The sequence below is a fragment of the Drosophila bipectinata genome, chromosome 2L (assembly GCF_030179905.1).
Source record: "Drosophila bipectinata strain 14024-0381.07 chromosome 2L, DbipHiC1v2, whole genome shotgun sequence".
Taxonomy (NCBI): domain Eukaryota; kingdom Metazoa; phylum Arthropoda; class Insecta; order Diptera; family Drosophilidae; genus Drosophila; species Drosophila bipectinata.
The window spans coordinates 7774247-7789867 of record NC_091736.1 but is presented as its reverse complement, the minus strand read 5'-3'; the positions used below and the strand labels follow the sequence as shown (position 1 = coordinate 7789867).

The 15621-nt window shown below is 43.2% G+C and overlaps 4 protein-coding genes across 5 annotated transcripts in view; 3 read left to right on the top strand and 1 right to left on the bottom strand.

The window, feature by feature from the left end:
* Positions 1-68: 68 nt before the first annotated feature.
* Positions 69-2637, top strand: Ance-2. Its single transcript, XM_017253180.3, has 4 exons — positions 69-423; positions 480-1426; positions 1486-2046; positions 2114-2637. Exons 1-4 carry the CDS (start codon positions 400-402, stop codon positions 2418-2420), a joined length of 1839 nt encoding a protein of 612 aa, XP_017108669.2. The 5' UTR covers positions 69-399; the 3' UTR covers positions 2421-2637.
* Positions 2638-2807: 170 nt separating this feature from the next.
* Acyp (Acylphosphatase) lies at positions 2808-3378 on the top strand. Its single transcript, XM_017253185.3, has one exon. It carries the CDS (start codon positions 2931-2933, stop codon positions 3273-3275), a length of 345 nt encoding a protein of 114 aa, XP_017108674.2. The 5' UTR covers positions 2808-2930; the 3' UTR covers positions 3276-3378.
* Positions 3379-5358: 1980 nt separating this feature from the next.
* Ance-3 (angiotensin-converting enzyme Ance-3) overlaps positions 5359-15621 on the top strand; it is a 43156-nt gene continuing 32893 nt past the window's right edge. Inside the window, exons 1-7 of the mRNA XM_017253320.3 lie at positions 5359-5997; positions 6067-6573; positions 7314-7472; positions 7529-7769; positions 7825-8549; positions 10438-10541; positions 10604-10702. Coding sequence (XP_017108809.3) covers positions 5761-5997; positions 6067-6573; positions 7314-7472; positions 7529-7769; positions 7825-8549; positions 10438-10541; positions 10604-10702 — 2072 coding nt within the window. The 5' untranslated portion in view covers positions 5359-5760. The remainder of the gene's footprint in view (positions 5998-6066; positions 6574-7313; positions 7473-7528; positions 7770-7824; positions 8550-10437; positions 10542-10603; positions 10703-15621) is intronic.
* Vajk1 lies at positions 12528-15264 on the bottom strand. 2 transcript variants are annotated; one of them, XM_017253322.3, is made up of 4 exons: positions 15057-15264; positions 14355-14819; positions 13703-14293; positions 12528-13593 (listed from the first exon to the last, which is right to left on the bottom strand). In XM_017253322.3, the coding sequence occupies exons 1-4, from the start codon at positions 15066-15068 to the stop codon at positions 13588-13590; spliced, it is 1074 nt and encodes a 357-aa protein (XP_017108811.2). In that variant the 5' UTR covers positions 15069-15264; the 3' UTR covers positions 12528-13587. The 2 variants fall into 2 exon arrangements, with proteins under 2 accessions (XP_017108811.2, XP_017108810.2); XM_017253321.3 differs by having other exon boundaries at positions 12528-14293.

The window sequence follows — 15621 nt, the reverse complement described above, 5'->3', positions numbered from 1 at the left end:
TTCTTTGGGAAAACTAAGAGTAGTTTTCTCTAGAATCTGCAACTTAAAAACATGGTTACTGGGAAAAATTGTGGCTGAAACAAGTTTAATAGACTTTTCTAAATGAATACAAAATAGTCTGAAACGTTGGATAAACTAACGAGTTTAAGAGAGCCAGTGTAGAGTAGTTATGTTGAGTAAACACGTTGTGGTGCCGGCAAGTGGGGCACATTATAATTACAAATAACCACCGGCTCGATTCGGTGACCATGGAGTGTCGATAGCCCAAGCCAGTTGCCTTATGGAGCTGCGCAAGTGCAGAACGTTCGCACAGTTTGGGCTTGGAAGAAATAGTGCCGGGAATATCAATGAACCCACTAATAGAGTTGCGAAAGTGAATTGAGTAGAAAGTGTGGAAATATGTGGCTGTGTTTAGGGGTCTTGGTAAGAAACAACCTTTTTATACAAAAGTGATATCTTTTAAAATGCTCCCTTTTAAGTTTATGTTGGCCCTCGCCAAGGCAAATCCTTCACCCGACCCGATTCTTGAAACATTTCTAAATGAAACAAACCACCAACTGGCTGTCATTTACGATCAAGCTGTTCTGGCTCAGTTGCTGAGTGAACTGCGTGGACCCAATGACTTGGTGGCCCTCTTAGAGATCGAGGTCACTGATGAGAAGCTTCTAAAGTTCGTTAGAACCCTAACAACGCGAAAGGCCAAGTTCAAGCGGCTCGGACTGGGGGATGCGCACCAAAAAAGGCAGCTTGCCAAGTTTCCACAACTGGGCTATGAGGCCCTGCCCTCCAGGGATTTGGATCGGGTCTATGCTCTGGCCTCCAAACTAAGTGATAATTACAAAAATGTAAACCTGTGTGCTTATAGGCAACCAAGTAATTGCTCGTTACGACTCATACCCGAAGTTCAATCCATAGTACAAGCTAGTCGCGATTTGGAGGAGATCGAATATTACTGGTTCGAGTGGCGAAACCGAACGGGTCTGGCCACCAGACCCCAGTTCATAGCTTTCATGGAGCTTTATAAGAAGACAGCCCAGTTGAATGGTTATCCTCGGGCCGAGGACTACTGGTTCCGGTCTTTGGAGTTGAAGGCCAAGGACACTATGGCCCTTCTCGATCACATAATGCATGGATTGCGGCCGCTGTTCCTTCAATTCCATGCGCATGTCCGAGGCTCACTGAGGAAGATGCATGGAGAGCACCTGGTGCCCAGGAACAGGCCGTATCCCCAGCATTTGGCAGAGGTTTTCATAGGCAATGCCTTTAGGCGGGTCGAGGCCGAATGGTATATGGATTTGCCTTCTCCTCCGACGGGTCTGCTGAATATCACCCAGGAGATGCATCGTCAAGGGATGACCACCACCCAAAGGATATTTTGGAATGTGGCCGAGTACTTTAGAGGCTTAGGTTTACCTTGGTTGGAAGGGTAAGTTTAATAGTCTAGAAGGGGATATATTAGTTTCTGATATATTTTTTTTACCCCAGCTCCCTTTGGAAGTATGCGCAACCTGTGTCCTTTGAGGATGATGATCGTTGTTGGCATAAAGCCTGGCGTTACTATGCTCTGCCGAGGATGAACTTTACCTACTGTCCTTTAAAAGATGAGGAGCGTTTCTTCAACATGTTCGAAGCCCAGAGCGATGTCCATTTCTATAGGTCTGCCTCGGTTCAACCAACACTGTTTCAGGAGGAACCATTCCCGAATTTCAGTGATGCGATAGGAAAGTGTTTCTCTTTGGCAGCCAGTTCCCCGCGTTATCTTCAAAAATTGGGATTGGTCAGGGATAAAAAATGGAAAGAGCTTCCGGCTCGACTTAATCGACTTTATGTGCTGGGACTGAGGACTATTTTCCTTCTTCCAGTTTTTTATGTCCTCGATCGGTATCGTGTGGAAGTCCTGAGTGGCCATATCGCAGCCGATGATAACGAAGCCTATTGGAGGTTCACTGAATACTACACGGGTGCAAGGGCTCCCACGAAAAGGACCAACGAGCAGTTTGATGTTCCAGCCAAGCTTTTGATGGAAGTGGATGACCAATATGCAAGGTAATGTTTTCTATCCTAAGTAACTAAAATATTTAATCATTTAAAAATTATTACTAATTTATTTCAGCCAATTTCTGAGCATCGTCCTTCAGTTTCAGCTGCTCAAAAAGTTTTGCATTCAAACAGGGCAGTTCGAAAAAGACAATCCTAGAAAACCAATGGATTTGTGCGATCTCTCCGATCATCGAGAAATTGGTACTGCCCTCCAGAAGGCCATGTCCTTGGGTTCTTCGGTCCACTACAGAGAAGTTCTGCGAGAACTGGTGGGGGAGCCTGAGATTAGTATAGATGGATTGCTGGCTTACTTCCAGCCATTGCAGGATTGGTTGCAGGAACAGAATTTAAAAAACAATCTTGAAGTAGGCTGGATTTGAGAAGGTCTTAATAAAAACCATTTTAAAAAACGTACTGTATTAATGAATCTTCACACTAAAAAGATTTTAAATATTCTGTTATTAAATATAAAAAATCATATGTAATTTTTCTTGTTGATATATAACTTCAATATAAACCAAATGCTTTTTATTGAAAATTACAACTGAGAGGTAAATCAAATCAAGATTTCTTGTGTTACTCCTAAATGTATGCTAGAGGTACTTGAAAAATATCATTAATAAAGTACACCTAAAAATATGTTGGAAAGTTTTTATCAAGAGACTACACCAACTTCGAAAATAGTGGCTTTGGGAAGGGCACTGTTTTTTTTAAGTGTACTGTTTATAAGGATGTTTTGGTAAAAAGAAACCTGGTTTCAGATTTCGTTTTATTTTAAGTCAAATTGTTGTTTATTCATTTTGTATTTGTGGTTTTCAGTTACCCATCTTTTAACAAAATTCAAAAATTTTGTGTCGTGCTGTTGTTTTGTTTGGAACGACCCTTCCGCCATGGCGGCCGACGGCGTTTATTCGTGCGAGTTTGAGGTGTTCGGCAAGGTGCAAGGCGTCTACTTCCGTCGGCACGCCATGAGGAAAGCCAAGAACCTGGGTCTCCGCGGCTGGTGCATGAACACGGACCGAGGCACTGTGAGGGGATACATTGAAGGTCGACCCGCCGAGGTGAATGTCATGAAGGAGTGGCTCAAGAACACCGGCAGCCCCCTGTCCAATGTCGAGAGAGTCAAGTTCACTAGTGAGCGGAAGCGGCAAAGATATGGTTTTGCCAATTTTCATATTAGGCCCGATGCCAAGTCCGAGCCAGGCGGAGCCCACGAAAAGAGGTCGGAAAATTAGAAATGACAGCACACAGAAAAAGCTCTCATCCCGGAACCCATTCAACGTCAGGAAATGCCAACAAAAGATTCTAAAAAAATATATAAACCAAACTACCTAACAATAGGTAGACCGCAAATGATTTTTCTTTCTGCTCTAACCTAATCCAATATAGTTTCTTAAACAAACAAGGGAAGCAGATTTATAATTAAATCAGTTCCTATTAGAAATCTAAATAGTTTTCACCTAAAGCTACCCTAATGATGATTAACTTGTGCAAAGAGCTCGGCATTGTTTAGCTTTAATTACCGGAATGAATCTGAAACAAATGCAAAACATAAGCGAGTACTACAATTAAGATGCACTTGATGACTCTCGGAGGCTCTTCGCTCAATAGCCTCATATTACAGTCGAACAAATGGCTATAGTTGGGAATAAATATATATATTATTGGCGGTACGTGCTTAATGTGCGTCAAGCTAAGTGGTCGGTGCTTTTTCAAAGTATTGACTTACACAAGCTACTCACTCGTAAAGATTAATTACTTACTGGGCACTGGGCGCTATTTTCCCACGGTTCTTACAGGGCCAGATCAGGTATTTCTATATTAAACTGTTCTTACAGGGCTGGCGCTTGGGTGTGATGTGATATTTCTAAATATTTCTACCGTCTACAGCTCGACCTTGACTCTTAATTAGCGTAGAGCCGAATATACATCTAATTTTTTTAGGGATATACAAGCAGCCAACCAAATCATAAATTTTGCAAATATTTATGAGCTCATTTCCTAGGTAGAAAGACTCCACAGATCCCAATCTAATTATAGTCTGAATCACATATCTTTCGCATATTCCGTGCACTCTCGTTTGTCTGGCAATCAAGCCATCAATCAGCGTGCCAAGTCATTCAATTCATTTGCTCGGCCAGTCATGACACACAAGTCAGCACCTGAGAGGATAGTTTTCTCCCCATGTCCCCGTATCTTGAGCATCTCCAGTAATCGTTCCCTTATCATGAGTCAACCTTTTCACGTGATTCTGTGTCACCATTGCACTTTCCAGCGGCGAGGGTGTAGCGCTCTCGAACCCAACACCTTGCATTTTAATAGTCAGTTTCTTAGTCGTGAAAATTGTTATTATAATAAGAAAATTCGATTCAGGTGAATCATTAACATTAAGTAACATAGAGTCTAAAAAGCAAATAATAGGAAAAAGTTTAAAAAAAGATGATATGGTAAACATATCTGATTTTACTATGTTGAAGTCATTTTCCACATTAAGCTTCTGAAGTAATTCAAGTTTACCGGCTTGTGGAACCAATATTTACATGCCCAACTGCATCGAAATCACACCACATTAGTTTCTGGCCATTAACCTGAGTTGAATCAGTGATTTGCACTTGCCACCAGGTGGAACGCATTGGTTGCAGCCACATAACTACACCTGTTTGCTTTTGTTGCTCCGAGTCAAGACAGTATCCACATTTCGCTGGGTCAAGATCGGCAACAAAAATGCCACAAATGCGGGTGGATGCTGAATGAATCTTGAAATATGTGTGGAGCGCATGCGCGGCAGTAGTTGCTCTACGTATAGAGCATAAGAATAACTATTATAATACCTATTTTAATGGTGAGCTAAACAAAATCTTCTAAATGGTTATATTTTTATGAGTTTTCAAACTTTATTTTAAAATTGAGTGAGTCGTAACCACAGCAGTCCACTCAAATGTCGTTTACTTTCTCACAGTAAACCATTATTATGCGGTTGTGTTTTTTTCTGATAAGTACACTGAAACACACAAGTGCAGGTTCGTGTACCTGTGTGTGGGGGCACCCTTACCCTCCCTCATAATGGGAGGGTAACAACATGCATGCCAAACACATTTACATACAAATCTGCTCACACATTCGAGTGTCCCCCCATTGTTGTTCCCAAGCTTTTGGATGATTCGTTGGTTGTGGTGTACTTTTTTTTGTTTGTTTTTTTTTCTCCTAGTACCGACATCAACTGAGTCCCAGTGCTAATTGCGATTATCTCACACGAATATACAAAATATATATACAGATACGTACATCGCAGACGACGACGCCAACAGCGACGTTAACTGCAACTGAGATAGCGACTGCGTTCAAATTTGAATTCATTTTCGAGTTGGGAAAAAAGTGGCAAGTAATTTCGAAAAAATATTCTTACTGTCTAGTCAGTAGGGTTTTAGACGTGTTACCGGACGTTACGTGGGTGGTGGCCAAACATTGCAACTGCGAAATCGGAACAAGTGTGCTTCAAGTGAAAGTGAAACCTGAAAAGTGAATAAAAAGGGAGAGTATTATCTCTTCAAGATCACTTCAGGTTCTAACCGTGTATTATTTTTAATCCTATCCATCTTGTATGCTTAAGTGGTGTCAGTACCTTGTAATTAAAATACCTAATTGCTGTGAAAGAGCTTAAAAGCGTTGCTGTCAGCAGCGACCTTGGCAGTGTGGAATATAGATCTTAAGATAAATATAATGAAAAGTGCTTCGTTTTTGGTCTGGCTCTGCCTCAGTCCCAGCTTAAGTTGGGCCGATCCCCAGCTGAACCTGCCCACCCCCCGTCCAGAGGTGTTCTACAACGGCTATACCCCGAATGTGGCCACCACACCCGCCCAACTGCGAGCGGACCGGGATCGAGACCAGCGGTACGGGCCGCCCTATTCCGACGAGGGCGGCGGGGGCCAAGCCGACGATGGTCTGGACGACTTTCGGGTTAGAGTTGTCCCAGATGAAGAATGTTGTTCAAGGACAATATGTTATCCTTGCCCATCTCCCTTTCAGTTCGGCCAGACCAATGATGAGCGCCAAAGGATCGGTTATGCGTACCCTTCCCCTCGTGTCAACTTCAGTGACTCCCCCTTTAGCGGGGATCGTTATTCCAACCACAATTATGGACCCATTTCGAGCACCACGGATCGGGCTTTTGGAAATGATCCCAACTTGAACGGCCGCCTCTCGGACGTACCCTATTCCACCCAAGGAGACCGAAACTTCAATCCCAACGATCAGTACAACTACAATAACAATCCAAATGTGGAATTTGTGGGCGTCAACAACCGAAATCGTTTCGAAAACCCCTTTCTTTCCAACCAGGATCGATTCAACCTGAATCAGGGCTATCTGGAGCGACAAAGGTACCAGCAGGACCGTCGCTACCAACAGGAGCTAGAAAAGCTGCGCACCCTACTCGTGGAGTCCGACCAGAAAGGATCCCTAGAGTGCACTGCCAACGTGGCCGCCCAGTGGAATTTCGAGACGAATGTCAACGATTTTACCCAAACGGAAGCGGTGAGTGAGCGGTTTTGGCCAAATGGAAAATACGTTCGTTTTCGTCCATCATGTAATTGTGGTTACGAGGCACGCGATCTTTGCAGTGGTGGGGGTGAATTTTCTCATGGGCCACGATACCAGATTTCTTACATACACGCACCCACTCGGCTTAGTTAGAAAAGTCGAGCTCTCAAGGTCGCAGTGCCTTGTCAGATTCCCAGGCAGACATGCCAATGTCAAAGCGCTATATGTACACAGATTTTCCGAGCTACGAGTGTCTTGATGTTTTGCGGAATATTTGGTGATTGAAGTTAGTTGCTGAGAGGGCTTTATGTTTTACAAACTACGATACCTAGATTTAAAAGCGTTTGGAGCTCATCGAAAAGGTTTATTAGGATTTGGTAACTATATAAGTTGCTATAGGAAGTGGGCCATTTTATGGGAGGAATTAATGCATTATCAAATAGTTACAGCTTTGTTGGATGTATGATAAAAGCCAGCAGTAAATTGATATTCCAAATATGTTATTATGTTTTATTTTCTTAGCTTTACTTAAAGAAGTATTTATGTCGGTACATCTTTTTCTTTCAAAATTAAAAATATCCAAATGAAAGTGGATTGGCGAAGTCTATTTGATATATCTATAAGCTTTTTCAGTGAGACTTCTAGAATACGAAAGCAATGCAAATGCCGATTTTACAGATTTCAAATAAATATTATTTTAAATTATTCCTATTATCTTTAATTTATTTCCCCAGCTCAATGCCCAGCAGCGTTATGTCGAATTTCAACGTATTACTGCCGAACAATCTAAACGAATTAACAAAGATCTCATTTTCGATCGTCGCCTCTACAGACAACTGATGTTGCAGTCTGAAGTGGGGCCCAATGCTCTGCCCCTGGATGTTCTAGACCGGGTTAGTGTAAGCCATTATTATGATATTTTTAAACTTATATATTTTCTCTCCCTTAGTACAATCGTCTGCTTAATGAGATGCTGTTCCTGTACAACAGCGCCAGCATTTGTGCTTACCAGCAGCCTTTTCAATGCGACCTTCACTACATACCAAACTTGAAAGACATCATGGCCAAGAGCAGGGATTGGGACGAGTTGCAGCACACGTGGGTGGAGTTCCACAGAAAGGCGGGTCGGGGCATGCGGGATAGCTATGAGCAGTTGATTGACGTCATGCAGGAGGTGGCCTATGTGAATAGTAAGTGGGTTAACCTCGATCCTCGATTCAAACATAACATATATTTTTCTTTCAGATGTGACCAATGGCGGGGAGTATTGGTATTTGGCCTATGAGTCCGGGAACTTCCGGCAGGATATGGACATCGTTTGGGAACAGATACGTCCTCTTTACGAAAGCCTACACGCGTATGTGCGGCGGAAGCTGAGGGATTACTATGGACCGGATAGGATCAACCGCATAGCTCCGATTCCCTCCCATATTCTTGGCAACATGTACGGCCAGTCGTGGTCGAATGTGCTGGACATCCTGATACCCTATCCGGGACGCAAGTTGATCGACGTCACGCCTCGCATGGTGGAGCAGGGTTATACGCCGCTTCTGATGTTTCAGCTGGCCGAGGAGTTCTTTACTTCGATAAACATGTCAGCCGTGGGACCGGAGTTTTATCGAAACTCGGTTTTTGAACAGCCATTGGATCGGAGGGTTCTGTGCGAGCCCTCCGCCTGGGACTTTTGCAATCGCCACGATTTCCGTGTGAAGCTCTGCACGGACATCAATCAGAGGAGTCTGATTAGTGTGCACCACGAAATGGCCCACATTCAGTATTTCCTGCAGTACCGACACCTTCCCAAGATATTCCGGAACGGCGCCAATCCTGCCTTCCACCAGGCCGTGGGCGATGCCATCGCCTTGTCTGTTTCAACTCCTCGACACTTACAAACTCTAGGATTGCTCCAAAGATCGCTGGACGAGTCTAGTTACGATATCAACTATCTTTTCACCATGGCAATTGATAAGGTAAATGTTTAGGCTTACTGTCAGCTATATTACTTGATAAAACTTAATTTTTTTCATAAAAAAAGATTCAATATTGTACCCAATTAGTTGAATATTATTTCATAACTCTGATCTGAAAAAACATACCATTTAGGGAAACCCATGGCGGATTTAATTTTTTCTTTTAAAAATGTTAGGGATTAATATAAATTATTTTGCAATAATAATTGCAGTCATACAATTTTCATTAGAATTTTAAATTTCTTTAATATTTCCATCATTATGATTTTATTTTGTGCTACATTTCGTGCTAGATGGAATTGTTATTGAAACATAAAACTACATTGTCTGTCTATTAAATGTTTGTTCTTAAAATGAAACTAAAAGTTTTCAAAAACATTTCCTGAATACATAAATGTAGTGTCTAATTAGAAAAAGTCTATGCCAGTGGCGGATTTAACAGGTGGGCAAAGGCGCGCTTGCCCACTGGGCCCCCCCGACGAAAGGATTTCAGGGCCCCTCGTGCTGAAAGTTACGCCTTCGATTTCTTTTCCACAAATCTGCATCAAAATCTGGGAACAAAATATTTTTAAGATTTTTTGTCAAATTTTCTGGGCTGTCCCCTTCAAAATGTGCAAAATGCATGGGGAGCCCCATATGACCCACTGCGTAGGCCATATCTTAGGAAATATTCATCCGATTCTTGAGCGGAATACTTTAAACGATTTGTGGATCGATTCTCCATAAATCTGCATCAAAATCTGGGAACAAAATATTTTTAAGATTTTTTGTCAAATTTTCTGGGCTGTCCCCTTCAAAATGTGCAAAATGCATGGGGAGCCCCATATGACCCACTGCGTAGGCCATATCTTAGGAAATATTCATCCGATTCTTGAGCGGAATACTTTAAACGATTTGTGGATCGATTCTCCATAAATCTGCATCAAAATTTGGGAACAAAATATTTTTAAGATTTTTTGTCAAATTTTCTGGGCTGTCCCCTTCAAAATGTGCAAAATGCATGGGGAGCCCCATATGACCCACTGCGTAGGCCATATCTTAGGAAATATTCATCCGATTCTTGAGCGGAATACTTTAAACGATTTTTGGATCGATTCTCCATAAATCTGCATCAAAATTTGGGAACAAAATATTTTTAAGATTTTTTGTCAAATTTTCTGGGCTGTCCCCTTCAAAATTTGCAAAATGAATGGGGAGCCCCATATGACTCACTGCGTAGGCCATATCTTAGGAAATATTCATCCGATTCTTGAGCGGAATACTTTAAACGATTTGTGGATCGATTCTCCATAAATCTGCATCAAAATTTGGGAACAAAATATTTTTAAGATTTTTTGTCAAATTTTCTGGGCTGTCCCCTTCAAAATGTGCAAAATGAATGGGGAGCCCCATATGACTCACTGCGTAGGCCATATCTTAGGAAATATTCATCCGATTCTTGAGCGGAATACCTTAAACGATTTCTGGATCGATTCTCCATAAAGCTGCATCAAAATCTGGGAACAAAATATTTTTAAGATTTTTTGTCAAATTTTCTGGGCTGTCCCCTTCAAAATGTGCAAAATGCATGGGGAGCCCCATATGACTCACTGCGTAGGCCATATCTTAGGAAATATTCATCCGATTCTTGAACGGAATACCTTAAACGATTTGTGGATCGATTCTTCATAAATCTGCATCAAAATCTGGGAACAAAATATTTTTAAGATTTTTTGTCAAATTTTCTGGGCTGTACCCTTCAAAATACCCTTCAATGTACCCTAAAAAAATTTTGCCCACTGGGCCTTTTTCCTTAAATCCGCTACTGGACTATGCATACTTGTATAAAACTAATAAATATTTTGGAACTACTCGGAACTTCGGAAGACTATATAACTTTATCTTTCAGGTAGCTTTTTTGCCCTTTGCCTTATCTTTGGACAATTGGCGTTACGATGTGTTTAGTGGAAATGCAAACAAGCGAACCATGAATTGTCATTACTGGAATATGCGGTGGGTACCCTAACACATATACATATGTTGGAAAACAGTTTTATTGAATTCATTTTTTTCAGAGAAAAATATTCGGGAATAAAGCCGCCAGTTCTGCGGTCAGAAATGGACTTCGACTTGGGCGCCAAGTACCACATCCCCGCAAATATCCCCTACATCAAGTAAGTGTCAAAATATTCTATTTATTTCATTATTTCTCCAGTTGGTTGCATAATTAGTGGCAATATTTTCTCCTTTTTAATTATATTGCTGCATAACTAGAGCAATTAAAATGCGAGCTGCTGCATGTTATTAATTTTGCTATTTCTGATTGCAATTTACACACGATTTCGAACATTTTCCGTCAAATTGCCGGCGATTACGCGTTGCGATCGCTGGGATCGGCGAACCGACCATAAAGTTGGCCCACTAACTTATGGCATAATGGCCAACACAGGCACACTGGCGGAGCGGTGGAAAAAAATGAAATGAAACTGAAAACTCACATGTCTGCAATGTTTCCCGCATTCACTTTCCACTTGGCTGCTACCGCCGAGAAAAAGCGGGTTTAGTTGGCCATCATTTGAATAAGTCCGGACGAAAAGCAATTACGAAAATCCAGACACCACACGATATCCATTCGAGCTCTTAACCCACTAATCTACAAATATTTTCTTTCTTTAGTTTTCCTTGTATTAGCACTTTTGACGGGGTCTAATTTAGTTGTTTTCCTTAAAAAAAAAACAAAGTTCAACTGTTGCTAAAGACAGTAAAATAAAATAATTAAAACCTAAGTTTCTTATATTTTAATATGGTAAACTTAGACTGGAGTCTGTTGTCTTGTCGACCTCAGTAACGAAGTACTCGCTCGACTCCCCATCAGAGCCATTAGCCAGATTTTATTGTGGCCATTCTTTTGGCATTAGCCGCACTCTAAGAGGGGAAAACAGGAGGCGTTGAGGATTGGGGATTACAACACCAGGTCTCAGGCATTGTGCTGGCGATTATTTATTGCATAATCAATAAACTGCAAATGCTACAGTTACATAAACAAAGCTACAAGAAACAACTAGCCACCAAGAGAGTTAGCCCCAATATGGTAATAAAACGGAGCTGGGCCTCTTGCTCTGACGGGTCTCCAGCGGTTCAAATATCGGTTAGCGGCACATGTCCTACAAACCGACTGGGGGAAAAACGTGATAAATCCATGGCCCACTTTATTTAACCCACTCTGCAAATTGCAGCGGCTTCAATGAAGCCGAAAATGCAAATTGAAACCAAATCTTTGCGGTCGCTGCAACAAGCCAACTGTGCCGCAGGCAAGGCAGCTCTGAAAACCGAAACCTCCTCGCTGGTGCTAATAAAAAGTAATGCCCACACCGCAAAATAAACGCTAGGAAATGGACTCGCGGAGCTCGTGGAAAGCGAAATGATGGTGTGGAAAATGTAATAAACATGTTGCACCGTCCAGTCTAGTCCGAGGTCTCTCGAGTCCCCTTGCAGCGCCTTGTGGCAGCCCCCTATGACCACCCCTGGCTGGCTGGCTGTCTCCGTGGGCGAGACAGTCTGAATATGCAATTATGAACGCAAGGCGATGTTTAGCTCATTTGAAAATTAGATAAGACATTTATGGGCAATAGAGGAACGACTTGATTCCATGCTTGGCTGCCTCCGTGCGCCAGGGTGGCTATGAGTGTGTGTTCGGCCAAGGTAAATAGTTGCAATCACACGAAATTAATTGGCTATAAGAGGGCCAAATCATAGATTTAACAATCTGAACATAGGGACAGGTGATTAAAAACACCTCTTACTATCTTACTATTTATTCAAAGACAGCAAACACCTCTTTTAAGCTATACTCTGCTAATGTCTCATGTAATGCCTCATGGTTGCCAAATACAAATGTTTGTAATTGCAAATATTGGTTTATGTAATGAGCTAATGCGGAACTCAAATAGTCTTTAGACCAAAAGTAACTGGGGGAAATAGTAAAAGCACATTGGAGTATCTTGTTTTGATCACTTGATTTTCATTGATTTATTTGTGTATCGTTCATCAGCTTCATTTTGTATGAGATTTTCGTTTTTCGATTTTATACAGAGTTGGAAAAATATTTGGTAAATTAAGTACTTTTTATAAATCCGTTTCTTCTGCTTTCCTACGAGTAAACAATGTTACATAAGATGATTTAAAACTAGGTAGCAATGAATATTACAAAACTAATACAATACGTTCGATTACAAACTGACTTAAATAGGCGTCTCCTATCTCGAATATCGCACAAGCTTAAACGCTATCAGAAGTCTTATCACACGCTCACATCGCTGGGGCGCTGCACACAACTGGACGAAGGACTCCGGACATCGGGGGTGTTCCAGAGTCGATGGGTGCACGAGTCGGGGTGGACCAGAGCAGAAGAGGGAGGAGCCGCGGCTGGAGGACAAAACAGCAGCGGCAACCACATCGATGATGCACCCAGGCGATGATTATGATGTTGGTGGTCAAATGTCGATCGCTTCCTTCCTTCCTTTCATCCATCCATCCATCAATCCACTGGTTTCCATGGTGTGTCTTGGTGGTGGTGTTGAATGGGAGTGGGTTGGTGTTCGGATCTTGATCTTGACCTGAATCATCCCTAGTTGTTATTGTTGTTGTGTGGGTCATGCCCAAATGTGTCGCTTAGAAGTCTTAACTAAAGTTCCTTTACAATTCACTCATTCACATAGCTCACGGGTGTTCGTCAACGTTTTTCAGGGTATCCGTTAGTGTGTGTTTTGTGTTTAATTTTTTTAGGTTTTATGTTTTATGGCTTACGGCTAGAAGAGATTTCGGTCTAAAAGCTAAGTGTTCGTCTGTCTCTCGTCTGGTTTCTCTGAATCTCTGTCATTTATCACGATCTGCATTGCATTGTGGGGATATGGTATTGTTATTCGAGTGGAGTGGTATGATATGATCGGGTTATGGTTTATGGTGTTTGGTTTATGGTGTTCTCAATGTTCGGGTTTCTTTTAGTTTTTGGGAATAATGTGGAAATGGAAACTTTTGGTTTGGCCATCCCAGGTCATTCTCAATGCTGCAAAGAAAAGCGAAAGCGAGAAAGAGAGAGAGAGAGAAGAGATCAGTTCACCAATTTAGTAGCCGTGATATGAATGATAATCATGAGAGGCAAAATCATGCTCCACCTCGTGCTCGTGCTCCACGATGGGGTGCGAGTGATGCGAGTGGTGGATGGGGGCGTGGTGGTGGTCCTCCTCGATGTGCTTGTGGATGAACTCCGGCTCCTTGTAGCTGATGTGCTTCTCGTGGTACTCCGGCACGTGCTTCTCGATGTGGACATGGACGGGCTTCTCCACGGGGATCTTCACGGGGTACGGAACGTGTTTCTCCACCTTGACTGGCACCTCCTTGATCACCGGGTAGGGGGCGGGCACATGAACCTTGACCTCGTACGGCACAGGCTTGTCAACGTGCACGGGCACGGGGCGGTCATACGGCACATGGACGGGCACGGGCACCTTCTTAATCACGGGTACTGGCACTGGCTTGTCCACATAGTGGGGCACTGGTTTGTCCACGTAGTGGGGCACTGGCTTCTCAACGGGCACTTTCACGGGATAGTGGACAACCTTCTCGACGGGATAGGGCTTGTCGACATGCACGTGCTTCTCCACGTTGTAGTGGACAACCTTCTCCACTGGATAGGGTGCTGGGACATGGACCTTGACTGGCACATGGACCTTTTTCTCAACCGGGTAAGGAGCGGGCACATGGACCTGCAACACAATCAAGGAGTCATACAGGGACCTAACTAAGCCTCATAAATAGTAAACCCACCTTTACGGGAACGGGACGATCGTAGGGCACATGGACGGGTACTGGAACCTTCTTTTCGACGGGATAGGGAGCTGGCACTTCGTAGGGCACTTTGACAATCTCTTTGACCTCATAGGGCACGTGCTTGATCACGGGGTAGGGCTTTGGTACCTTGACCTTCACGGGCACATGGATGTGTTTCTCAACGGGCACGTGCACAATCTTCTCGATGGGCACTGGCACTGGGACCTTCTTGATCACTGTCAGTGTCTTTTCCTCGTGCACTGGGAAGTGGGGCACATGGTGGTGGTGGTAGTCCTCGTAGTGGTGCAGACCGCGCTTGGATTTGGTGGTGTCCTCGCTGGTCGCTGCCTTGGCTTCTGGCTCGACCTTTTTCTCTTCGGCCGGGGCGGCAGCCTTCTCGTCCTCAGCCCGGACGTAGCTGGTGGCCAGGAGCAGGACCAGGGCCAGCGATGTCGCTGTGCGCTGTAATTTAAAGGATTTGGGGTTAGGAAGTCTATAGATCTTTAGATGGGTCTTAGATCATGAATGTTTTAAAGTAGTTTGAATTATTTAAGATATTCCGAGCGATTTATCAATTTTCAATCAAAGATGACCAATTACTGAATCTTAACTTTGAATCATTTATAGTCTTGTGGAATTTTTTTGAAATTTAATTTTCATTTCAAGTATTTTTAAAGTCCTCTGGCACTGTTGACTTACCATTAACTTCATGCTTCTACGTGTATCCTTCGATGGACGGGAATGGAAATCCGTTTTCCCTGGTCGTGTGGCACGCGATTGGCCCGCGGTCTGCGAGAACTGATCCCGTTTGAGTCGAGGGATGGTTACTTGGGATCACTATTGGTCTACACGTTCCGTACCACTCTTGGGCTGTAGACTGTTCGACGGTTAACGGTTTAATGATGCCAACTGCAGCGCTGGTGCGCACATTTATAGTTCCCAATCCCAAGTCGCCGAGTGGATGGATGCACGAAGCGAATGCGCGACCACCAAGCCAAGTTGGAGCCAAAACCAAAGCCAGGCCAGGCCGAAGACGAAGAGCAGGCAGCAACAACGATCGGGCACAATAATAATAATCGCAATAGCCCAAAACACATGCGGCGCAGCGAATGGTGAGCGGTCCCTCTAGTTGTTGTTGCGTTTTGGTATTTTAGTTGCTGCTTAGTTGTGTGGTTGTTGTAGTTGCCTATCTACTTTGCCTTCGGCGGCGGTCTGCTAGCTTCGCTGGATTTTCGAATTTCGGAGGCGCGAACTCAACGCAGCC

Coding starts and splice junctions, on each gene's coding strand:
- Ance-2 (XM_017253180.3), top strand. CDS start 400: ATGTGGCTGTGTTTAGGGGTCTTG. Junction 424..479: donor GGCTGTGTTTAGGGGTCTTG/GTAAGAAACAAC, acceptor CTCCCTTTTAAG/TTTATGTTGGCCCTCGCCAA. Junction 2,047..2,113: donor GTGGATGACCAATATGCAAG/GTAATGTTTTCT, acceptor AATTTATTTCAG/CCAATTTCTGAGCATCGTCC.
- Acyp (XM_017253185.3), top strand. CDS start 2,931: ATGGCGGCCGACGGCGTTTATTCGTGCGAGTTTGAGGTGTTCGGCAAG.
- Vajk1 (XM_017253321.3), bottom strand. Junction 14,294..14,354: donor ATCGTCCCGTTCCCGTAAAG/GTGGGTTTACTA, acceptor ATTGTGTTGCAG/GTCCATGTGCCCGCTCCTTA.